This window comes from Dermacentor andersoni, chromosome 1 (genome assembly GCF_023375885.2).
Source record: "Dermacentor andersoni chromosome 1, qqDerAnde1_hic_scaffold, whole genome shotgun sequence".
In the NCBI taxonomy this organism is placed as follows: Eukaryota; Metazoa; Arthropoda; class Arachnida; order Ixodida; family Ixodidae; genus Dermacentor; species Dermacentor andersoni.
The window spans coordinates 207,342,126-207,367,457 of record NC_092814.1 but is presented as its reverse complement, the minus strand read 5'-3'; the positions used below and the strand labels follow the sequence as shown (position 1 = coordinate 207,367,457).

Below are 25,332 nucleotides of genomic sequence, written 5' to 3'. Positions count from 1 at the left end.
CCTAAAACATTGATGAGCCTTCATCTACACCTCAAAAATTAATAAATACTTAATAATCTCACAACCTAGCACCCAGTAGACGATGTTTCATGATTCTGAAACCTGAGTGAGACCTGTCAAATTTTACTTGTCCTGATTACATACTTTTCTGCGTCTTGCACAAGGTTAGAAGTAACGTAGGTTGTCTTTTTGCATGTACCCTTTTACAGTCTCACACGTGCACTTTAATCTGATGGCTTTAATCTAGACAGCTACGCAGTCCAAATGGTGTCGGCATGTCGCGAACGATGATACGCGTGCGGCTGCGTACGCCCAGGAATTCCGGGGGCGCAATAGCTCCGAACGACAACTAGGATCAGCACCGAGGCTGGGTTCTGGGAACGATGCAGTTTCGCATTGACAGTGCGCTAAAAACCACAGCGCCCATCCATGTAACGCCCTCCTGTCTGTGAGACTGTGGCCTTCGTGATGAATGTATACGTACCTCGCAGGGCAGCCATCCTGGACGCGATCAGCCGGCAGCGAGCGCGCTTCGACACCATGTACGCGGAGGTCCGCGATCGGAGCCCCCAGGTGGACGGCGTGACGCGCAAGCAGGAAGAACGCTACACGCAGCGCCACTACTTTGGCGCCGCCGAACGCGACAGCCGTCCACGGGACTACGCGCCCGAGGGCGGGTTCCTCTGCCCGTCGGAGATCCTGTACGAGCGGCCGCGCCGGGCCCGCAACCACCTAGGCGTCTGGAAGGTCATCGTCAACATTGGCGAGTACCGCCAGACCATGCGCCTGGAGAAGTGCCTGTAAGAGAGCCTCCACGACTCATTAGCCCTTCATTCTTGTAAAGGGCGCACTCGCTTTACGAGACGACAGACGAGGCCGAGTCTGTCCTTTCGCGCTCATCCCGCCTTTGGCTGCGCAGTTTACTATAGAACGCAGCCGTACCAACTTGTCCGGCTGTCTGTGCCTACGTTCCCTTTATTTTGTGCTACGATTTAACAGCGCGAAAAAAAAAAAGAAAGAAATGCTAAGCAGAGGAATGACACAAAACAAATGCCAACGTTCGCTTTCCTTTTTAATAATCGCTTACTTGCGTTTTGTGCTCTGCTTTTATGCGTTGTGTAAGACGTGTGCGTTCCTATCAAGTGGCCAGCGATACGCAATCGCTAATCTACGGATACAATTTTCAAAGCAGTTAAGTCAATTTTCTGGCAGCAGAAATCCAGTTAAGCTGGGTTGCCATTATGGACATTGTCAAATTCGCCATATTGTCAGCTGTGACTGGCTCACAGGGCTGCTACAGCCTCTCCGATTACATCGAAACGCCAATATGGCGGGATTAGGCCATGTCCCCTGTATAATTAACACGCGTGGATTCACACGGCTGACCGAATTCAGCGGATGAGCATGACGCCACTCTGCGCCACCGAATCATGCAGTGTGCGAGGTTGCAGAGGAGCTGCTAGCAGCACGATTCACTGCAGCTATGCCACGTCACCTTCGTCTGCGAACTTTGCTCCTCAGTGATCCGTCCCGTCGTGTGAATCCAGCTTCGGTGTCACAAACAGGGCACTGCCGTGGAGACATATGCTGTTGGTGTAGTCTTTACGTCCCGTATCTCTGGTGCCCACGCTCCGGTAACAGGATGGAGCGAGGAATAGGACTGGGTAGCCCCTATCACGACATGAAAACGCATGTGTTTGTCAAGAGCCTACTGTATAGGAGACGGAAGTCTTTATTTCGAAGCATTGTTTTGTTTATCCCAGGCCCTTTGCGGTAGATATAGGTTCTTTTGTGGCAGCGTTTCGGGCGTCGTTAATAAAACGAAAATTGAAGTTTCTGATGGTACGATCGAACCTCTAACTTTCATCGCAGTAGCCCGGGGCCCCGACCGCAAGCATGTTTATCTCGCGCCTGCGTCAACTAGCTCTTTCGCGACGACTGGCACGTGCCACACTTAAAACCCTATGTGCGAGCGCGACAGTTCCAATTACCAACCAACGAGGTTTAAAAAAAATTGTGGAGTGGCAGCGCCCACAGTTTCAAATCTGAAAATGTGAAGCCAGAGTTTGGCCATACTGCAGGCATCTCTGAAAGAGGGACGCGACAGCTGAAGTCCACTCACATTTCCTTTTAGTGGCTTGTAAATTCTATAGGACTGTTCGTAAATAAGAGCTCGTGGTTTCTGGCTAAAATATTGCCTTGGCTGCAAACTGATATCACGAGGTGCCATAAAACTTCACAAGACATTTAGGCTTCCTTCTCAGTCCAGTCACAGAGAGGAATATGTCGAATATGTATGTGTGCGGAAAAATTACCGGCTTTATATCTGCACGGAATGGGTAAAAGATGCTTTGTATATTCTCCCGTTTTTGCTGACGTTTTTTCGCGCCTATGGTAAGATGGCGGCGGTCTGGCTTCACTTTTGTGACATTATCTCCACTCCAGCAATGTTTTTGAATATCCTTGTTACAGACTTACCGCTGTTAAGAGCAGGAGCGTGCCAGTTTCTCCCATCCTTGCCTCGTGGCAGCTTTTGAGAAGCTGTATTAGACTGCGCCCGACATTCGGGATCGGTCCATATATTCCCCAGTCCTTTCGTCGTAGCAGATAACACTACCAAGACGCTGTGCGGCATTGCACCACCTTCGGGATCGTTCCATGTCGTAATGTCCCAGCTTGTAATGTTTCTTCGCCGAAGTAAAAACTGTCCCTATGCCGTCGCCGTTACCCTATCATCGTCATCGTCGTCTTCCTTCTGTCGTCAGGCACAACTGCTTGCTTTATACTAACACGTTGGTACATCCCGTCACTTTCTGAACTCCCAACGACGTTGGATAGCCAGCTATATCTGCAGAATAATTCGCATAGCATCGATTCCCGCAGTGCGTGGGATCTGCATAATATTTATTTTCGGCGGATGCAGTAACGCACGTTTTTAAAGGCAAGCTAGGTAGAAAGCTGATAAGGTTTGTCTATAGGACGGCAAGCCGGAGGGCAAGCGCAAAAGAGATCGAAAACACCGAAGGCGAATGCGCATCGTCGTACTAATAAGCTATTTTCACCAATCTGTTGCGTATATTCAAAACTATGCATAGCTGCCGTGGTTGCTTAGTGGCTATAGTGTTGGGCTGCAAAGCCCGAGGTCGTGGGATCTAATCCCGGCCACGGCAGCCGCATTTCGATGGGGGCGAAACGCGAAAACACCCGTGTACTTAGTCTTACAATGACAGTCTCTTAGGGACTCTTTCCTAACTGAAAGCGGTTTTGCGCTCATGGCCAATATCATTGAAAAAATACTGTCACAAGGAAATGCCTTGGCACTCGAGTCTCCAGAATTTGATAACGGCCCTTTCGTCGCGGAGCCGTTCAGTGTGTTTCCACAACAATCAATGCAACAAATGGGCTAGCCAGCCGTGATTAATAGCGATGTTCAATGCCGAACTTTGCTGTGAAACTATTACGCCGCCGACCATAATGAATAAAAAAATTATGCGGATCTTAGGCACTGTGAGAGTCGATGTAAGCGAAGCTTTCAGCGCAATTTGCCTTGATTTACAATAAGAGGCGGTGATGTTTCCGGTGAATGTTTAAGTTCATCAGCGTTTAGTGCAATACAAGTGTAGTGAGTTCATGCTAAACGTTACTTGCGTGCACCATTTGTGTTTGTCTTCGTAGTACAGAGAGACGTATTTACTCGAGGCGTTGTTCTGCGCCGTTGTTCAAAGTCATCGAGAAGTCTAGCAGTGTCATTAACTTGCACAGCGTAACGCATCGTGGCATAAGTGTTCCACTTTAATTAAATTATGAGGCTTTACGTGCCAAGCTCACAATCTGATTATTATAAGGCACGCGGAAGATGAGGACACCGTTTTAATTTTTCTGACTTGCGATTCCCTAGCGTGAACCGAAATCTGAGTACACGAGCGTTCTTTCATTTCGCCCCAGTTGAAATGCGGCTGCCGCGGTTGGTATCGAACTCGCGACACATAGACACAAAGCATCCGCGACAGGTACAGAAGTGTTGATTTGATGGGCGACCGCTTACGTGGCGTTGTCTATACGCGGTGGTGCCTTAATTCGGCTTTGCGTCCGCAAGCCGTACGTCACTGGTCCCCTTGACGAATTTGCAGGGTTATTATTTTTCGGAAATGGTAGAAACGTACCGTAGCATGCCTTTAATTTATATTTATCCACGTTGTCTGCAACTGCTGCCATATCTAGTAGTACCTTTTCCTTGCCTTCTTGCGTCGCCTTTTCTCTCTCTCGCCCCCCCTCCCCCCGTATACGAGCTACGATCGAAGGGTGGCACGGCTGTTATTAGACAATTGAATAGCGTACACAACTATAGCGTACGCTATACGCTATAGCATAGCGTATGCTAAAAAGCGCACGTTTGTTACAGATTTAGTTTAAGCGGGCAGCCGACACCGCCGCCATGTTTCGCGCAAATTATGCAAACCATGCAAAGACGCTCAGGCTAAATCTGAGAAATAGCGTGCGCACGCTGTACGCTATGGGTGGTTTATCGTTCTGCGCATGCGCAGTTACAACCTGCTAGCGTACGCAATGGTATAGCGTGCGCTAAACTAAAACTGTCTATTCACTCGTTCTGTGACTGCATCGGTTTTACCCATTATCTCCCTCCTCTCACTGCCTCCTCTCTGCCATTATATCTGACTCCGCTCTGGAATATTGCATGTTAGCACAAAGGTAAGCGCTGCAGTTTCTGCAATGAGTTCGCGGGTGGTCACGGATAATACCAGCAGTCGAGAGGCTATTGTGGCGACGCCTTGGGAGCTCCAGGGGGCATTGTAGAGACGCGATGGAAAGGTACAAACAAGTATCTCGTGTCGCCTTGCCTCTCTGCCGCGCTTCTGCCAATTATGTACACGCTTTGAACCACTTCCCGACACGACATGCAAAACAGCGACAGCAGCAACAGCAGCGGCGGAAAAGTCGAAGGAGGAGACAAAGACAGCTTCGCTTTAGAAAACGCTAATTTATGCCACACGCGGATTTGCGGACAAAGACTGCCGAGCATTTATTTGCATGATCTTGTGCAAGTGGCGACATGTGGTGAAGGTGCGGAAAACCCACACCGCCAGCACAACACTACCAAGCAGTTAGAGTCCCACCCCCATTCCGCGGGAAGGGATTGGATTGGAAAAACTTTAGAAGTCCTGCAGGACGCACGTCAGCGCGCAGTGGGCGTCTCCCACGCAGGGACCGACAGGGAGTACATTTTAGTGCGAAATCATTATATGCCCCATTACGCGAAAATTCAGCATTGTAGTAGTGGGCGTGACCGAATGATGGTACCAAAAATGGCCGACGGTAAAGAGTAAAACCACATATTAAAGAAATACTCGATTTGACGTGAAATTTGTCAGGGAGGTCCCTGTAAGCAAACCAAATTAATCTATTTGAAACTAACATTAGGAAAATTTCGGTTTGGGTGGCAATCAAGCTCGGGCCTCCGGGTTGCCAGACGCATGCCTCCCCGACGCCACGCTGAATCCAGGGTTCTTGATGACTTAATGTGTGCCTAGTGCGCGCATCATTGCAGCCATCTGGCTAACTAAACGTGTGGCCTAGTGCATGCGTCATTCGGCACGTGACGGCGCAACCAATGAGCAGGAGATTGCGCCGTGTCATAAGTGCATAAAATGAAGTCTATAAAACAAAAAGCGTTAATGCCCATTTGAATGCCGCTGAACTGTCCTTCGGGCTATGAACTCCTGGCGGGCAAGCAAGCGTTGAGACGCTTGACGCGTTTTCATTTGGCCTTATCGAGGCGCACTTAAAACGCAGGCAAGAGCTAGCGCGGACAAGGAACGCGCAGAAAAAAAAAATTTAATCAAAGCGACTATAATGTTTTCGCATTCCCGCACCGAAGCAGTCTTCAAGTGTATCTGCCGAATTTTGGCAGAACTTGACCGACCAGAGCGTGTCCGCCTAGATATAAGTTTCAATTTGCACTTTTTCAGCCGCGGACCGCGGAGAAGAGCGACGGAAAACTAATCAACACGAAAGCAAAATAAGCTTATCCACGTCGGAAACACATCCGAAGGCGTTAGAATATATCGCAATACAGTGCTTTCGGTATTACAAGGGTAGTTTTCTGTGCACTCACTTCATAGTTCATCTGTGCCTTTCTTATATTCCTCTATCTCTCTCTCTCACTTCATAGTTCAACTGAGTGCTTCACCATTTCGAGCTCTCTCGTAACTAGTGTGGTATAAAGGTTATAAACAGGGATAAGGTGCCTCAGAAAGGCTGGCCAACGTTTCGATAGGCCGACCTATCTTTGTAAAAGGACTTACCTTCGTCTTTGACGAAGATAGGTTCTCCTGCCGAAACGTTGCCCAGCCTTTTTGAGGCAACTTATCCCTGTTTATAATCTTTATACCCCCGTGTGCTACTCCCTCTGTCAACCCTCTTCTTGATTTTGGATTTTGACAACCATTTAGTCATTTGTGTAAACTTAGCAGCTGCATCCTTTTGTACCAAACAGATGTGTCAACTTTATTGCTTTATTTATTTATTTTTTTGTTTGACCATTATGAGCTTCGTCATCATTTCCACAGGAGCGTTCGCGCTCCTTCCATGTACTAACACGGATAGCGTAAACGGAAGACTATTTTGGGAAAATGTGTACTCTACTCCCCTTAACTTGCCGCGCAGTCGTTTAGCGAACGTTGGTGACGCGCCTCTCCTCGCAGTAGTATTGACTACGGTTTAACCAGACCTCGTTCTCATAATCTCGCGCATCACTGATTTCCCGGTGACAACGGCTCAGCTGGATGCATTGTTTTGTGCTCTTCGGTATGGCAAGCCCGACGCTCACTCTATGCAGCACCATGTTTAATAACCTGCAAAATGTCACTCTCTCGCTTTCTCTCTGGTTATTGCAGTTATTGCGTCTTTATCTGCTCTGTGCATCTTTATCTGAAGTGCTCTGTCTTTAATTAACTTGTAGAACTCGATGGCATAAATTTCTGAGCTCTCCGACCATCTATGTTTTGCCTCGTGTTTAAACCACGTTTCTTGCGGATGTTTTGCGTCACAGGAGACCGAATCAGCCATGCTCGTACGTCCTCGAGAAATACCAGAGCTCGTGCAGCCAAGTGTACAGCTACCAGCGGCTACTCACCTTCGAGAAAGGCAAAGGGCTGCACATCGACATCTTCCGCGTCCCGTCAGGCTGCTCCTGCCACGTGAAGGGCTTCAGCCCCTACCAACGCCACGATGAGCCGGTCGCACCGATACGGCAACAGCCGCCGTTCGAGTATGACCGCACCACGTACACCAGTGCAACTAGCCTGGCCGCTGCCAAAGAGCCCAGTAATGGAAGCGGGAAAGGAAACAACACGCTCTGGATAATCTTGGGCAATGGAAAAGATCTCGATCCAGAAACCAAGGTGATGATCACAGAATGTATGATTTTAGTCGCAGTTCTCATACTGTAACCTATAGGGTGCTGTTACTTGTAGCGGTGGCTCTCTCAGTTGGCTTTAGTCTTCTGCTTCTGAGTGCGAGTACGTGGGTTCAACTCCTGGTCAAGGCAACCGCATTCCAATGGGAGTGGAATGCAAAAAAAAAAAAAAAACCGCTTGTGTTCGGAGCTTTGGACGCATGGTAAGTATGTCCAGGTGGCCAAAATTATACAGGAGCCGTACACTACGGCGTCTCCTATAGCCCCTGCTTTGCTTTGGGACGTTAAATCTCATCAATCAGTCAATCAATCAGGCGCAGGGATTGGGGTTTTGATGAGCGAACACATTGAAAACGCAAGTCATTAAGCAAAGCGGAGCAAAAACTAAAATTAAGCAGCCTAAATAAATTTTGGGAAACTAAGACATAAGTACATTCACTCGGCACGTGTAGTTAGAAGGTCCTGAATACATATGCAATTTTACGTAGTTCAGTTTTCCTTTGACCAGAACCACAATATAAAAAAAAAAAACGCATTAACGCTTTGTAACTCCCTCCCACGAGCACAAACAAGCGAGTTGAACATAGCCCAAAGGCCATGTTAGGGAGAAGGGGGGGGGGGATGCGGGATCAGTACTTTATCACGAATTTTAAAAAAAGCGATGAAGTTGGCATGTGGGTCATTATGTAAAGCGATATCGCGCACAGGCCGTGTCTAAGTGTCCATGCAGGCCAGCGGCTGTTAATGCAACGGTCCCGATTGATGGCGAGTGGAAACAAAGGTTCCTGGATCCCTTTTTGTGCCTGTCATTGATTCCTTGTTTTCCCATTGCTCCTTCTTAGTACTTACCGTCTTTAAATGACAGTTATAGGTAATACTTTATTTTCTCTTTATAACTTTCTCGGGGAATCTTAAAGTTTTTTTATGCGGCTGCAGTAGGCCACGTGTCACAAGTTAACTTTTTTAAAAGAAATTACAGTATCGCTTAAGCACACTCCTGCCACAAGTTTCCAAAGAGCTACAGCTTCGAGAGGGCTCCTGCTACGAGTGTTCAACTAGTGCTGCTCCAGATTATGTTTCATGCATCGCCCTTTGCAGCAGGAAGCAAACTGTCAAAATAGGTGCACGCAATGAAAAAAAAAAGTTCAGCTGAAAAGGTGTAATGCAAAAGCAAACAACAGAGCACACTCAGCTCGAAGCTTACCGTTTTTCATTGAATAATTTTACTGTTATAGGGCCGTGGTTTCGTGGAACTAATACTACCAATGGATCGCGGGCAAGTACGGACATTTGGCACACGATTACGGCCGAGCCTCCTTAGAAGGCGAACTCCAATCGGTGCCAGGAGAAAAATGCACTCGAATCCTTACACTCCTCTACTCTAGGCGGCGCATTGACCTGTGCGAATGACGCACAGTGCTTTTCCTTCCCTGACACTCCTTTTGCAGCGCTCCTAATATCGGTCAAGTTGCACAATCAAGTTGTGCAGCATGGTGGGAAAGGGAACCACAGGCTCGGCCTCCTGTGAAATGAAGCATATAACTTCGCATGTGCCTTGCACGGCACGTGTAACTTATAAGATTCCACTGAAATGCGACAGATGCTATATTGGACAAACCGGCAGGTGCATTAACATTCGCTTGCGTGAGCATGAATGTTCCCTGGGGCCTGCTGGAGGGTCGAACTTGTAGCTGTTTAGGCTACTCTCCTTTGTTACCAAAGATTGAGATTATCGGCAGAAAAAAATGGTCAGCTGCAAGAAGATTCCAGTGGCGGCGGCCATGCGACGCATTAAGGATGGTGATTGCGTTAGCTCGCAATCAGTTGCTGTTTCTCAGAAAGAAATGTTGCTTCTTTTCATGTGATACACACGTGTTCGGTGCCTCAGTAGCCTTCAGCGTTTATCTTAGCATTTGTATCGCACCCCTGTTGAAGGTCAGTCTGTCGTTTTGGGGTTTTTTTTTCATTGCTTTCCGGGTGCACACGTGTGTCTGATGTATATAAAGTGGGAGTTCGTTTCACTAAATCATCAGTTGTCAGTACCGCTTCGTGTTGACCCTTTCTTCGTCTCGTGTGTTCCTTGCGGTAACTTCCCAAATCACGTGCTATGAATTGTTAAAACTTAGGGGCGCTGAAGGCCATGTAAGTAGATAATTTCCTGGCCGAGCCATCGCGCTGCCTGAAATTCAGTCATTAACTCAGTTATCTAGCATCCTAAGTCTAGCTATAGTCTGTGTCAATAAATAATGCACCAAACGCTCCACACAGAAGAGCGCGACGCGCCTGCCCTTACTCCCTGTGAACTTCGAAATAATTTTCTTACAGGTTCTACCAGCATAAAACGCAGATGCCCCAGTTGTTCGGCACAATGAACCCGCTACGGTCACTCACCATACGCACGAAAAGCTAAAATCTCCAGCGTGTCTCGGGCTATAGCGGGACCGCGTTTACTCCTCGTGGCTGTCTTCCGGTTTCAATTTCCGAACGTGTTTCATTTCTAGTAATCTTAGATTAGTCTTTATCTTTATTACTACTGTTTGAAAGGGAAAAGCCGTGACCATTCTTAGGTGGCTAAATCAAATTAAGTTCGTTGTCCGTTTGTCTGTCTCCGGTTGTGGGGTGGCTCAAGAGCTCGGAGCACAAAGTAGACGTTTAGAAGGCGAGTCTTTCTCCCTTCCACCGTGTCTCCAAACTAGTACTTACTCGTCCAACACCTCTCCCCCCCCCCCCACCCCGTGTGTGGGTGCGCGCCACCGCCAACAAGACTGGACACGAAAGTTTGAAATGGCCTGGCTGATCGTTTCCCAGGCCCGAGTAACTGTCCCTCACACCTGACGATCAAACTGATACCCCAGCACGGCGAGTAGTTTCACGACAAGGAAGCGCCTGAGCAAGTCGAAGTCGGGGCCATAGATTCCAAGGATAAGCAAGCAGAGGGAGACTGTAGATGAGAGAGAGAGAGAGAGATGCAAATGAGAGAAAGGCAGGGAGGTTAACCAGACTTAAAACCTCCGGTTTGCTACCCTGCACTAGGGGAAGGGAAAGGGGAAGTAAAGACGGAAAGAAGAGCGTGACAAAAATAAAATCGTGAGAAAAAAAATATTAAAAGGGATGAAATGGGGTCATTATAGTCTTTCTAATAGGCCACTGTCAAGTAGAAAAGTCAACAAAGCCTTGACAGACTTTTGCTGCGGCGACAGTTCACGTCGGCATTCCAAAACTGACTGTTCTGAAAGTGGCCTGTCGTCAAGGCGTGCCAACGCGGTCGCTAGTGACAGACGGTGCGCGCTGTATTGAGGACAGTGGCAAAGCACGTGTTCGATGGTCTCCTCGCCGCCGTAGTGTCTGCAAGCCGCGCTGTCGTCCATACCGACTCGGAAGGCGAAGGATCTTGTGTAGGCGACACCAAGCCACAGTCGGCAAAGTACTGCTGTTTCGAGTCGAGAGAGTCCAGATGTAGATGAAGTGATTCATTGCCGCATTTATAAATGTTATTTTTGAGAGGCACAATTACCACCTCTTTCTCGAACTTTTATTGACTACAGTCGGTATCGATTCATAATATAGAGCGCCATGAATCCAAAGACTTATCAACAGCTAAATAAACAACACAGATGCTTGCTTACTTCTTTTCCCACCACTCTATAACAGCACCTGTCGTATTTATTCCTCCGCAAAGTTCTTGTCATGTCTTTAATCGTAGTGCTAAGCGCTTCTGCTGACTGTATCATTCAGAACTATTTGACGCACAGTCATGTTTTCAATTAGAGCCCCGTAAATGTCTGACCTCGACAGCCCAGGAGCTGCTCGAGCGCTTTAAGTAGCCTACATCATTTCCAATTTCTTTTCACTGCCCGAGGACAGTGATCAGGCTTTCATGATATGAAGGGAGTCAAACAGCGCAAAATACGGAACGTAAGGTGTATGCGACTGAAAGACAGCACTTACCTCACGTGCCGTATATTTGTGCTGTTGGATTCCCTTCAACATGCACCGACCAGCCCAGTTCAGCCCGCTCCTCCAGGCTTCCATTAGCAGCTAACTGCCGGAAACACATATCTGTCGTTGATGGAAATTGCGATCAAAACCTTATGTGTCATTACGAGGAGCACCTTTGTGTACGTTACTACTGCTAGTCATACGACGACGCTGAGACAGTTCGTGTGTGTGAGCAAGCAAGCAAGCGCAATCACTAACACAATACCGAGTAGTCAGTGAAAACTCGCTTATGATACGCGGCCATTCCCGTCACATCTAAAAGGTAACTTCACACCATAGCTGTACATATAGTATAATGACTGGCAAGCACTGAAAAAAAAGCCAGAAATCTAGTCATTGTACCACGTACCTCTGTGGAGCGAACGCTCAACTCTCCGCCGACGGCTATAAAGCGCGATCATTGTACTCTAAGTGAGAGCAATAAAACGAACTTCGCAGCTCTTCATTTCATATTCTGAAAACGGGAGTTAAATTCAAGCACTCATTTTATGGGTTACGATCGGTAGCTAGAGGGGCACGCACGAAATTCTAAGTACCTCGACTGCAAATGGGAAAAGTAATGAGCGTTCCAGAACACCTTTTATCGTTCACCTACCTTGTGCGGCAACGAGGCTGTTGACGCCCTTAAGTTTTCTTTCTGTGCGCGCTCTGCATACAAGTATTTCTATTAAAGATAGGCACTTTAAGCTCCACAACCAATAATTTCTTGTGATCACTTGGGAGTCCATATAAGAGACCAGCATGACTTTATATCTTTAGTTATTTCATACTGCAGATCATGTTACAGATCCAAGCAGATCAAATACAGAAATTGATAACATAGAGTCAAAAGTAGCAAGTAAAAACAACAACAACAACAACAACAAAAATATGCAGCATCACAAGGCGTTCTCAGTTATTGTGTCGGCGAATTCCACTTTATGTGATCATATCGGATCACAGGATATGAAGTTTGCAACCCGTAACCTTTTCCTTTTTTTATTTGTGTGCGCGCGCGGGTCTGCGTGCGTGCGTGCATGCGTTTGTGTGTGTTAGAGGCGGGGGAGGGGGGGGGAGCTGACCATGCATGAAAGCAGGATTAAGGCGATTAAGCACCCTTGTGATATACATCTCGAACCTTTACAGCAAAGTGAAGTACCCCCGTGAAGCGAAAGTACAAGAAGGACTACAACGTTATGCGATACGCGCTTCTAAAATGGGCTTTTTCTTTCATAATCGCTAGGAGATGGCGAAGGCGAACAATGGTCAGCGCCCTCTTGGAGAATTTGTTTATATTGCGTGTAAAAGTGAAACAAACGAGAAAAACAAGAAAATTGGGGATAGCAACAGCGACGACATTAATGGTCAATTTGGTGCAGATATAGAAACCATGGCTACGTGATAGTGAATCAAAATAATGAAATTGTAGTCGTTCATTACTCGTTTTAGAAGGAGTAAGGAACGACTTTTTGTAGCGCTTTTAGAAAGGAACAAGGAAGGTACCAGCGCAATTTTGAACTCGTACAACTGGATCTGTGTTTAAAAACAAACCAAATGAAGCCTGTATGTACTACATGCTGCCTTACGCACGCATTCTGCAGGAGCGGCTCGTGCAACAGCTCAGGCAGTACCCGCAGCTTGCCGAGCAGTTGCCGCAGGGAGAGAACGTCCGAGAGCTGGTGAACGAGGCGGACGAGTACCAGAGGCCGTACACGAGGACCGAGCCAACCCGGGTCCCCGGCTACGGGGTCCACCACTACGGCAGCACCCACAAGACGCGAGGGGAGCGACCGCAGCTGCTGAATGCCGGCGCCGTGCCGCCTCGCTGGGCGCAGGGCCCCGTGGCGAACGAGCCCTTCAAGTACGTGCAGCCCAACCGCATACGGAGGCCCCCGCCTCCTCCACAGCCGCCCAGTGACTACGAGGCTGAGGAGGGCCTCCCGCCCGGCGCCAGGCCGCGCTACTATCAGAAGCCCTTTAAGGCGTCTGAGGAGGACGCACTGTTTACGAGGTGAGGGCGCCGACACCGAAGGTCGTGGTCACGTCGTGTCGTACAGCATTTAGTTCTCGCTGCAGTATTGGATTTCATCGATAGCATGTTTTGACTAATCAAGCAAGTTACCAAGCACTACGTACCTCCACGTCATGTCCTTCACCTAATATCGTCATTGTAAAGCTAAGCGCAATATAACCATAACCATGAAGTTACCAAGCGCTCCGCCTACTGAATACCTCCTACGCAGCTATACAGCGCCAGGAGGCTTTGATGCATGACATGGCGGGAATTGTCCATGAACCTGTTTAGTTCAGTAGAGGCTCCGCAGACGCTTATTACCATAATTTAATGCGTAAGCGTTCTTTGGCGAGTACCCCAGCAAAATCTGTCTGTCACGCGAAAAGTGTAATTTCTTGTATCTGCACAAAAATGCGTAATTTGTGAAGTTAAGACATTTACTCGTTATAGTAGTGCAAATGTAGATGATTGATAGCTTTATGAGCGATAAGGAACAATTCAAAGAAAAGAAATAAAATTGGCCACAAAGAAAACCGTACTCGACAGGCAACCTTAAAGCTTACTTTCCCGCGCAGCGGATGAGTGTGCAGAGAAGACTGTTGTGGGGCTGCTGAGTATACAAAGAAGAATACTTGATTGGTACATGTGGTGATAGTTCAATAAAAATAATAAATGATTGGTTGCGTAAAAAAAAAAAAAACTGGTGACGTCGCCACGGCAAGGTCGTAACAAAAAAGGGAAAAGAGAACATTAAATTTAAAGAAAGAAAAAGAACAGCTGTGGTGAAACCGATTGTGCTGGCGTTCCGGCTCAGTTGATACGATCGCTTTGAAGGGGCCATCCACCTTCCTCGCAACTAATCTCCACACCGTTCAGTACACGGATTTCATTTAGTTCGGACCGGAAAAGCGATGTGTAGAAATACGTAAGCTGGGAAAAGCAAGTAAGCAAAAGCGAAGTAACAGCCGAGCCAAAGAAGGCTTATGCATTTGCAGACAATTGTCAGAATTTCGGTGGAATTTTGCAGCCCCCCCCCCCCCCCCCAAGCCCCATGTACAACGGAATCATCGACCAACCTATACGACGTCACAGTCGGAACGCAAGGAGGTTCTAGTGCTACTGCCACTGTTACACAATACCTCCTAGGCAGCTACATATGGCCAGGAAGCTTTGACGCATGACGTTACGGCCCTTGTCCAACAACCTCTTCATTTCAAGAGAGGCTCCACAGACGTTTATTGCCATATTTTTTTTCCAAAACCCGGTATACAACGCAATCATCGGCCAACCTATAAGACGTCAACGTGCCGGCCCTCTATAACTGTTACTCAGAAGGTGCTGTCGCACGGCATCTTTCGGACGACGCTGCATACAGTAACATTTGACCAGACTTTTTGCGGCTTTTCAAAGATGAAATAAGCGTTGCACGTAACTGACCGTGACATGAGGCGAAGGGACTGGCTAACAAGAAAGAAATTGCCGCACGGGAGACGCGGGGCCCAAAAGAATGACGCGGTATCACGAAATCGGACACATGTTCACTGTACTGTGGTAGGTTGCACGGTAGCAGATGCTGCTGTAGACACGCACCTCTGGTTTATTTAACGAAATCAACATGTGCTCCGGAAACACGAAAACCGTATTGTAGCAAATTGAGCTCATCTCATGGCACATGCTACGCATTCATGGCGCCATTCTTCTGGTGAATCACGGCCAGGGTTCCTGCGTTTTTATCGAGAGACAATACGGCTGTCGGAAAGTGACACGATGAAAGAGCGTTGACATGGTTTGATGGGAAGTGTAGGAAACGGCGCCGTAGATCCCCACATCCGGCTTACGTAAACAAGATTCCACTGGCATTATTGAAACACAATCTCTATAAATACTGAATCAACGTGTTTTAGTCGGCAGAGTCTGTTCTATTTTGTTCGATTATACATGGGTTCCTCTGGAGAGATTGAGGTCAAGAGTACCTGGGCTACTCCATTTCTCTATCTTATACACCAAGAAATAAAGGAATAAATGGTAATACTAAAAAAAAATTGAGCGAGAAATGACTATGAAACTGATAGATAACGCCGCTACGGAGAGTTCACATTGACGTCTGTTCATCCCGCTAACCGAATAATATATACTCTTCGCCGTCGTCCTCGATTCGCATAGCACGAGGTCGCGGCGTCAAATTCCGACCGCGGCGGCCGCCTTTGGATGGTGGTGAAATGGAAAAGCAACCGTGTCCCCTGCATTGGGGGCACGTTAAAGATCCCCTGGTGGTCAAAATTAATCCGGAGTCCCCCCACTACGGCTTGCCTTATAACCAAATCCTGGTTTTGGCACGTAAAACACCCCAGAGTTCAGTTAAATTGATATACTGGAGTCCTCTTCGCACTAAATGCATGATAGGTTCAAACACGCACCTCCAGTCCAGTTCCCTCCACAGCAGAGTATACGTGCGTCACTTCACACACAACCGCACGAGACCGCTTATCACAAAGGATGACCTCCTCTGTGTCCACTAAAAGGTATTTTATGAATATGTTCGCATTTTGCTGCAGGTGACTTACTGACCCCGGTAAAAGCAATTTTTGCATTGGAAAGGGGCGCTTGTGCAAACTTCCCAGTTTTCTCGTTAACGTTATTCTTTCCTCGGAGTATTTCGATCACTCAAGGAGAACGTGGTAAACATTCTCAATTTCAAGGCCACAGCAGAAGTCAAGACAAATCGAGCGGCATATCCTGCACAAAAAACTATTTGGTTATGCTCCTTCCAGTCGAAGCCAGCGAATTAATGTATTTGTGTGTCGCAGGGGATCTTCTACAATGCTGAATCACTGTCGATCGACTAGACCGCACAGGGCAGGATAGTCTGTTTACGCTCGCTGCCTGTGTCACGTGTTCAGGCCTACTTATACGAATCGCTTGAGTTGCTTTGTATTTTTCAACAAGGATGACATGTGGCGGCCGAAAGAAACTTGTATTTTTCTTTAAAAGCTTTGGTTGGCGTAGCGCTCGTTTATTACCCTTTACGAATGATTGAAAATAGATTAGAGGAACTTTATTAATCAGCTAACGCTGCAATTTTAACTGCAAGTACATCGACGCATAGGTTTGGTCTAGTCGGAGGTGCATTGACTTAGTGCATGAGCGTACAAATTGAACGAACGACAGGGGACGATAAACACGGACGAGCGCTTGTTCGTGTTGTTCTTCCCGTGTTCTTGATTCAATTTGTGTGTCGCACTAAGTCAACGCAAGTACATATCCGTCTATTTGAGCAATTCTATTGGAAGAGTTAGAATTGTGCGATCAGCAAAAGTATTTTTTTAGCGTGTTCAGGAATACGAAAAAGAACGAAGGACATGAGCTATAAGAATTTTACATTATGAGCCTGGAACTATACTGTGCGAAACGGGAGTTATGATAAAGTACAAGGCAGATATATAAATACCAGTGAGGTATACACATCGTCAAGCCAGTGATTCCATTCCGTCAATTTCTATTTCATTTTCAGCAGCAGTCGGTACAAACACGTCAAATTTCGCTTGGTTAAACGTTGACGTCTTGGTTGAAGACCTTTAAAAGAGAAGGCTAAACATGATACACTAGGAGTTGGTTATAAAAGACACGCATATTCGTTAAAATTAGTTCAATATTTCAAGAAATTTGATATACCAAAGCTCGCCTATAAAAAACTTGAACAAAGTTTATGACCCGCCGTGGTTGCTTAATGGTTATGGCGTTGTGCTGCTAAGAACGATGTCGCGGGATCAAATGCCGGCCACGGCGGCCGCATTTAGATGCGGGCGAAATGCAAAAACACCCGTGTAGTTAGATTTAGGCACATGTTAAAGAAACCCAGGTGTTCAAAATTAATCCGGAGTCCCCCACTACGGCGTGCCTCATAATCAGATCATGGTTTTGGCACTTAAAATCGCATAATTTAATGAATTTTTTGCTGCTTTCGTTATATGCACTTTTGTTATCTCCAAGGAAGAAAAGAAAATCAAGGAGAAATCCATGAATCAAAACAAAATTACTCGTAGTAGGCAGCAATTCGTGTCGGTTACTTTGAGTTGCAGTAAGTTTGCATCGTGCCTTGGCTGTTTTTTAGTGTCATGAATAATTGCGCCCTCGATGCCTTTGGAACTAAAGGTCACGCGGAAAAGGACTTCCCTGAACTGCCATGAAACAGGCATGGCGAAATGCAAGTTGCGTTATGACCGTGGCAGTGAAAACAGGAAGCTCGATATGTCCAATGTCCAGTTCGTTATCAGTATCGGTCAGTAATTGTCGCGTGTGCGACATAGAGAATCATTCGCTTTATCCGGGTTAGTCGTCGTCGGGCTTGACTGTAGCTGTACGTATACTCTCAAAAACGAGCCAAAGATGTCTATATCAAATTTATAAATGATGTATTTCATCAATCGTTACCTTTAGTAGGACTGTACGCGATGGCTTTGATCAAATCAACCAACGGTGACGATTGTTGAGTTCGAGAGTTAATCTTTGCTACTTCAATATTTATGTCGTGCTTAACACTTCAGCACCTGCATTGCTAGGACTTATTTTTAGCACCTGACATATATGGCAACATTTTCTTAGCACGTGAGCGAACTTGCTTCTGTAACAAATTAACAACTCGAACATGTTTTATGTTTAATATGGAAGATAATGGGGGGTTTGGACGCTGATGGTAAAATAATACGAGGTCGGCTGACACTTCCGTCAGCGAAAACAAGACATGCGACCTCAATCACACTCCCAGTGAAATTCATCAGTTAACTTTTTATTAACAGCATATTTTTCTAGTTTACTGCCATTTTATAGATGTGTTCCGCAAAGCTGTCGAACTCATTCTAAACTCTTTTCAATTTAAACTTTGTATCTACTGCACAAGATGCACTATCAAACACAACTTCTGATATTTCCATGTGACTTTTTTTTCCCTACACCTTTGCACATTTCAACCAACCTACCTTACTCTAACTGTAACAAGAAGTAACAAAAAAGCCTCAAACAAAAACTAATCGTTTCACGTTCATCTGTTTGGGACTTCGCCAATAAACAGCAGGAATATTTTGAAAAATACTTTCAGCTGTGACCTTCGGGCAAGTGCAAACACGTCGCAACATAAGTTCACAACGTAACTAGGACGAGAAAGGGGCTTTGTAAATAAAGAGCAAAGTTGCTAAAAGTTGGGTCCCACTCCCTAACCGTAGCGTACTGTTGCTTGAAACAGATTTTGAGATTAGAAAGAGAAACAGTGAGGGAAACGAAAGATGGGGGGTGGGGGTTGAGTATGACAGCGGAAGCTCGAAGCGGTGGGCACAGTATAAACCCTTGGAGATGCTTAACCAGTATATTCAATTAAATGTGGCACCAAGATATGTGCATTGGCTAGCGTTAGGCAGCATCAATCAAGCTTAATTTCTACCCAATGCACCCTTCCTTTCTTTAATTATTATTATCTTAGGATCAAATAAATTCGTTTTGTCTCACACCGTCAGTATAACTAACAAGCTGCCGTAACACGGGTTCGTCTCGAAAGACTGACCCCATAATGGGAGCACGAGCATTTGCTCGCTTGAGAAATCCACCTCGCTTTTGTTCTTCTTTTAGTTTTTTTTTAATTAAACACCGTTCAGGTCCCCTTCAGTCCACTGCATGCAACCACGTAAATGGCCTAAAGGAACGAGTCCCGCTAAAAAAAAATCCTAACCCGTAATATACCTGGGCACAATGTTTGCGTTCCTTATTTAGCCTCCGCCAGTTCCCCATAACTCCTCACTGACCTGACTGACTGGTCTCCTGTCTTCTCTTCCCTCCTGGCACGCTCTGCTCTTCCTCTAACACCGACCTCAACACCGAAGGAGCAGCGGGGGCACGACGTTCGTGGTGCTCAGGCAGATAGAGCCGCTGTCACGCAGGTACCACGAACCGGCGCGGGAGCGGCACCCGCACGTCGGCCAGGCGTCGCAGGGCTCGGCGGACGTGCGGCTGGCCCACGGGCAGAGCGCGGCGCCGCGGGGCGACGTGCTGCTCGTGGAGCCGGTGCGCCAGAGGCCGTACGGCAAGCGCTTCCAAGTGGTCACCACCACCGAGCCGTCTACGACCAGGGACGTGGCGAAGAAGATCAACTTCTCCTATCACCCCATCATCGACTACATCACCAGATAGCCGCCGCGCGGAGCAATCTCGTTCATCCGTTTCGACGTCATGCTTGCCCTTTTGTTGCCCCCACTTTCTTTTCGCTCACACGAAAGTGGCTGGTCGATGCGGTAACCGTAGTCAAGGTGTACGCCCTCGTGCGCGGGACACCATGGGATGCACCCGCCGTATACCATCCAGTGCTTCAAGGCCGGACTCGACACCCGCAGCATCATAGCCGCACGGTTTATATCACCTGGCGCCCCGTGATTGCTTTTTTTTTGTCGAGCTTACATTAATTGTGCGAGCGAAATGCAAAATAACGTCCCGTAAAACTTCGACACTTAATGGCCTAAAAAAGATCAATGGCGGTACAATGGTCAAACGCTGTTCGGTGATGGAACACTGAACTAAAGTAACACTCAACCACGGAGTTCCCACAAGGGCGTCCAGTTATCAGCTAAGTGGCCGGCTTTTCATGTGAAAAGGCTTCTGCAAATCTATTAGTCCAAGTTTAACAAGAGGTTCTCAGTGTAACGACGCCTTCCATCTTTTTTTGTATGTGTGCGTTTGCTTGTTGTAATTTCTGAAGCCCTGTGCGCACCAAGGAGCAAGAAAAAGATCTGAATTATAAAATTAGCGTCGTTAACTTGGGGACCTCTCGACATACTGAACATTTTTTTTTTACACTTTAAGCATCCTTCTGTATATTCAAGATAATTATATGGAGAAGACTACTTGACTAACTGACCAGGCTGCCTAAGTTTGTGCCTACGAACCCACGAAGAGTTCAAATGACCTTCTCACTATAGGCTCAGCGTACTTACGCTTTCCCTTGTGCTTAACTTGATTGTAAAGCATTGTTTCAATCAAGGCTTTTCATATGACGCTACTTGGGCAATAAGCAAGGTAATACTTGCCTCTTAGGTTGATGTTTAGAACATCTACGTGCTGTTTGTGCCGGTATTACATATAACAATCCTCAACAAACCTAAAAAACTGCAATTAACCTTTCACTCTTCCCTGTTTCGCGAAAGCTCTTTGACAATGCTACGTCTTTCAGAGCCAATATGGTGCCTTGGCTGTGAAAAAGCTTTGTGCTTATATGTACGCACTTTCTTGTGTTTTTGTTTCTTTCTTTTTAATATTCCGTCTAGCCGACGTGTAGCTGTACTTGCGATCAATTATGGCGTAGTAGGTGCAAAAGTTATCATTATTTCTGGTTTTACTATTTGTTTAAGGCTGCTTTAAGCCTTAACATCAGGAGCCAAATTCACGAAGCTTTTCTGCTCGGAAGTGATGTGTGCATATGGTTGGTCGCCTTCGCCAATAATATGCCCAACATCACGCATCTGCACTTGCAAACAGATTTAGTGAAACAACCTTTATTTTTTTTCTGAAATCACAAAAATATCTTGAGCTCTAATTGTTTGTAAGAGCAAATTCCAGCCAAACCTGATACTGGACACCGCCGGCCAGTGGTGGCGATCACTTACGAACGGAAGAGCGTCGTGAATTCGGTCCCAGGTGTCGAAATCACAAAGCTTTTCGTTTGTAAGTGATTTTTGCGATTGGTTGGCTATGTTCTGTAATATTATGTCCAGCGTCAGGATTGGCTCGCATTTGTTCTTATGAACAATTATAGCGTAAGAGGTCTTTTTTGTGTATAAAGGCCCAGGTTCTCGCATTTACCATAAACTTACGCAAACGCATGAAAAATAATTTGATGAGCAAGCTACAGCTTTCACCCCATAATGTTTCCACACCTCACGTGTCTTCGCACCAAAATCAGATGATTTAATTTTTGAAGCTTGGAATATAATTTCTGAACAAAAACGTTTACGTTGAAGTTTTTTTGAGCAAGCCGAAGAGGCGCGTAATTTAAATATATAAGAGGAAAGTCCGTTGCTACTGTTATGTCTGGTTTTAAAAGAAATATTTTTGTACTGTTGATATTACAGGATATGCCCAAAACCAAAGCTTACTAACCGCTGATTGTACGCAATACCTAAATACATATACGGCATTCATGAGTAATTAACGCATTTTTGAGCGACGAGGAACTCTTAAGAAATTAACTTTCTTAGTTCTTTAAAAGGCCTGTTTTGTGAATGATTCACTGAGCTGAAAAAAAAAGTATAATGCTATGCTTTTTCCTCAAGCCGTCGCCAAGGTGTTGCTTTTACTCTGAAGCCTTTTTCTTTCTTTTTATTTGTGTGTGTCGTGCTGTGTGAATAGTCGTGCTGTGTGCCTTGTTGTACAGTAGTTCCTTGTTCGCTACTACTGCCATCGTGCTTGCGTCGCAAGCTCACGTTTGCACCTTATTTATTGTTGTACCATAGGCGCTCTGTCCTTTTTTCGTGTGATCGTGTCGCTAATCGCAAGACTGTAGCAGGCATTGTTGTATTTCATTTTTAAACGAGTTCATATACGCAAAGGATATGTATATGCTGTTGCTAATAAAGAAGTACACAGCGTAATCAAAACTGGTTTATTTATTTCCGTTGTCTGAGCTGGGAGCAAGCTACATGCTAGCTGTGATATCCACGCCCAATGTTCTGCTTTTTAATGAAGGGCTTCCCAGTGGATCTTGTATTGCATTTCAGCGCTGAAAAGACCCGCAGAACAATGGAGGCTATCCTTACTGCTTCTCAGTGCTTCGGGGTGCCAGAATTTTCAGGAGGAGCTTTGAAACACCGCCTATAGAAACAACACTGACCGCTGGTGATACGCCAGCGGCAGGTCGTGTGGTTTTTAAAATATTTTGAGGACTTGCTCTTGACCTCTTTATTGGATGGGAAACATGGGAGCTCTGGCCCTAGAAAGGGCCGGCGAACCAAAGATTATTGCTAGGAAGAAATAAGGAACAAAACAAACCAACAAGATAATAAAAACACAAAACACTGTCAAAAGTTTATAAAAATATATCAAAACACTATCAGAGCAAGGCTGCAGATCAGATGGAAACTATAGAGAAAGACGTTATGAGATTACAAGGACAACGCAAGCGCCAACAGGTCACGGAGGTATCGAGGAAAATAAATATGCATATAAACTGCTGTTCACAAGAAACTTATCAAGTCACTCTCTACGAGAACATCCCGTAAAGATTTCATAGCAAAAATCTTCCTTTGTTGGGGCCCGACCGGCGTCCAAGCACCCTTGGCGCATAGGAATTGCCCGGCTACCTACGTGTTCAGACGACTGCGAAAGCTATTTTGTTGCTGCGCGAACGGTACAGCGTCACAAACGACTGAATGGGAGGTTTTGAAATGTGCTCCTCAAACTTTCGGTTGAAAGTGTTTACCAAAGGTATTGAATAAACGTTAGAGAATCAATCGCTACGAAAACGTAATTATTAAGACGAAAGAAGAATACTGGAGCCTTGCAAAGTTTGAATGTTTATATAACGCAAATAAGTTGCACAATTACAAAATATGCACTTTTGGGGCCCAAGAAATTTTCATAAGGGCCCCCACCGATTGTTATTAAAAAAAAACTTATATGGCAGATGCTATTTATAATGCGTAATAAGCTAAAACAAAAACAACTGAAATAAGTAAGCCAAGAAATCCTGCAGCAAAAGAAAAAGATACATATAAGTAATACATTTTCTAACAATTTTTTTTACATCGTCAGAAACATTTTCAGAAGAAAAGAAACAGTGAGGATGTGGGCATGCATGTGAAGTGAAACGCATTGTCAATAAATGTTTAATTTTTTTAAGGAATGTATGCAATGTTATTAATAGAATTTGGTTAGTATCAAGCCTGTTTCAAACTTAACGTGCCTGTAACCTGCAACGTAGTGCGACCGTAATTAGTGGTTACCCTGGGCAATAAAAAACGACAGCGCATGCGTTGTCACCAGCACGAAGTGAGCAGCAGAGAGACCGTTGTCAAGGCGAGTTTTTCATTAACTATTTGATGCATAAGGGAGGTGAGATTGTATGGATATCAAATCGTAAACGTTGACGATGCTCAGGATATCAACAAATATTTGAGCGTAATTCTGTGTATTGCGGAGTGTTATAATGCGAAGAGCTCTATTTTGAATTGTAAACACATGGAACAAATGAGTTTTGTACGTGCGACTCCAAATTGCTATACAGTAGGTAATGTGAGAGTGAACAAGTGCGTAGAAAAGGTTGCCATGTATGTCGGAAGCGAAAAGTTTCGACATTTTGATAGCACGTGCAAGCCATATGAAGCATTTTAAACTCCATCTCGCACATTAAGGCGGAATTTTAAATATTTATCAATAATAACACCAAAAAATTCTTCAGGAGGTTGCGACTAACATGCAGTTAGTTTAATCCACACAAAGAACAACGCTTTCAACAAGAAATACAAAAGGAACCTGAAACGTTTTTGTGATGCTCATGCTGTACTTTTCTTCTTTTTCACCCATAACATTGTTACTTCCCTTGAGAACGTGGTTCAGCTATATTTTACGTTAAAAATAACCGTAAAAGCAGGAAACGAGCATTTCAGATCTTCCGTAGAACTTCTTCAGAACAAGGTTACCTATATGGCTGCATAAAATGATAAAAACTAGCAAACCACATCTCGAGCAATATCTACTTCTTTTTGTTACTATATTGGTAATAATAATCCGCTAATACAACTGAGCGACAGAAACATGATGGAAAGAAAGAAAGAAGAAAGACACGCTATTCGAAACGTTCATATTGAAAAATAATTGGTGGATAGAAATGAATCAAGAGGCTTCATTGCCACAATACCACCTAAATCCAATTTATGACTAAGCAAAGCGTTCGTTTCGGCTAGTTGGCAGCTGGTTGTACTTGCAAGTTGTGCCTCTCATATGTGATTTTTCTTTCTTTCTTTTTTGTGCGTGCGTGACTGTATACATAACTTGGATCGGGAAAACAAAAGTAGTTGGAAGTCAGCGCTCATCACGCCGTTTTCCTTGTGCTACTCCTTTTCGTAGCGCTGTTATCTTTTACACCTTGTGATTTGTATTGTTAAGGCTGCGGGGGGAAACTTTAACCAAAGGGTAGGAAAAATTATTATTTATTTTAAGGCAAAATAAAAGGTCATGGTATCTGTAGGGTGAACTTTGCAATCTCAGAGGTTCATTAGGTGCAGGATAGATCAGTGACAGTCACAAGAGTTCTCATAATAAAAATATTGGAAGTATTTTCCAGCCGTTTTAAGATAGAGAAATCTAAAAGTGCTATCAAAGTGTCTAAAAATATTTGCTCAAAGAAGTTCACTGAGCGGGATTGACTCCGCCGACTCATACATATACCCTAAAGAAAATAGGGACCCGCCGTGGCTGCTCAGTAGCTATGGTGTTGGGCTGCTGAGCAGGAGGTCACGGGATCGAATCCCGGCCACGGCGCCCGCATTTCGGTGGAGGCGAAATGCGAAAACACCCGTGTAGTTAGATTTAGGTGCACGTTAAAGATTTCCAGGTGGTCAAAATTTCCGGAGTCCTCTATTACGGCGTGCCTCATAATCAGAAAGTGGTTTTGGCACGTAAAACCCCATAACTTACTTCAGAAAATAGGGAAACAATTGTTTAGAAACCTTCGACGCTGATTATCAATGTAAGCAAATAATCCGAACGAAACGAACGAACGAAAGAAAGAGAGAGAGAACCAGCGAGCGAGCGAACGAACGAACGTTTTCCTTGCCGGGCGCTCGTCAAAGCTCACGCGCGGCGCTAAGAGACGGGCTTACCTATGTGGGCACGTAAGCATACGTTTACAGCTGTTCTAACAGCTGCGGCG

At 45.6% G+C, this 25,332-nt stretch overlaps 1 protein-coding gene across 1 annotated transcript in view; it reads left to right on the top strand.

Annotated features, from left to right (window-relative positions):
- Positions 1-22,060, top strand: part of LOC126546869 (uncharacterized) — a 45,158-nt gene extending 23,098 nt beyond the window's left edge. Inside the window, exons 2-5 of the mRNA XM_050194583.3 lie at positions 492-800; positions 7,070-7,421; positions 13,015-13,424; positions 19,355-22,060. Coding sequence (XP_050050540.1) covers positions 492-800; positions 7,070-7,421; positions 13,015-13,424; positions 19,355-19,604 — 1,321 coding nt within the window. The 3' untranslated portion in view covers positions 19,605-22,060. The remainder of the gene's footprint in view (positions 1-491; positions 801-7,069; positions 7,422-13,014; positions 13,425-19,354) is intronic.
- Positions 22,061-25,332: the final 3,272 nt, after the last annotated feature.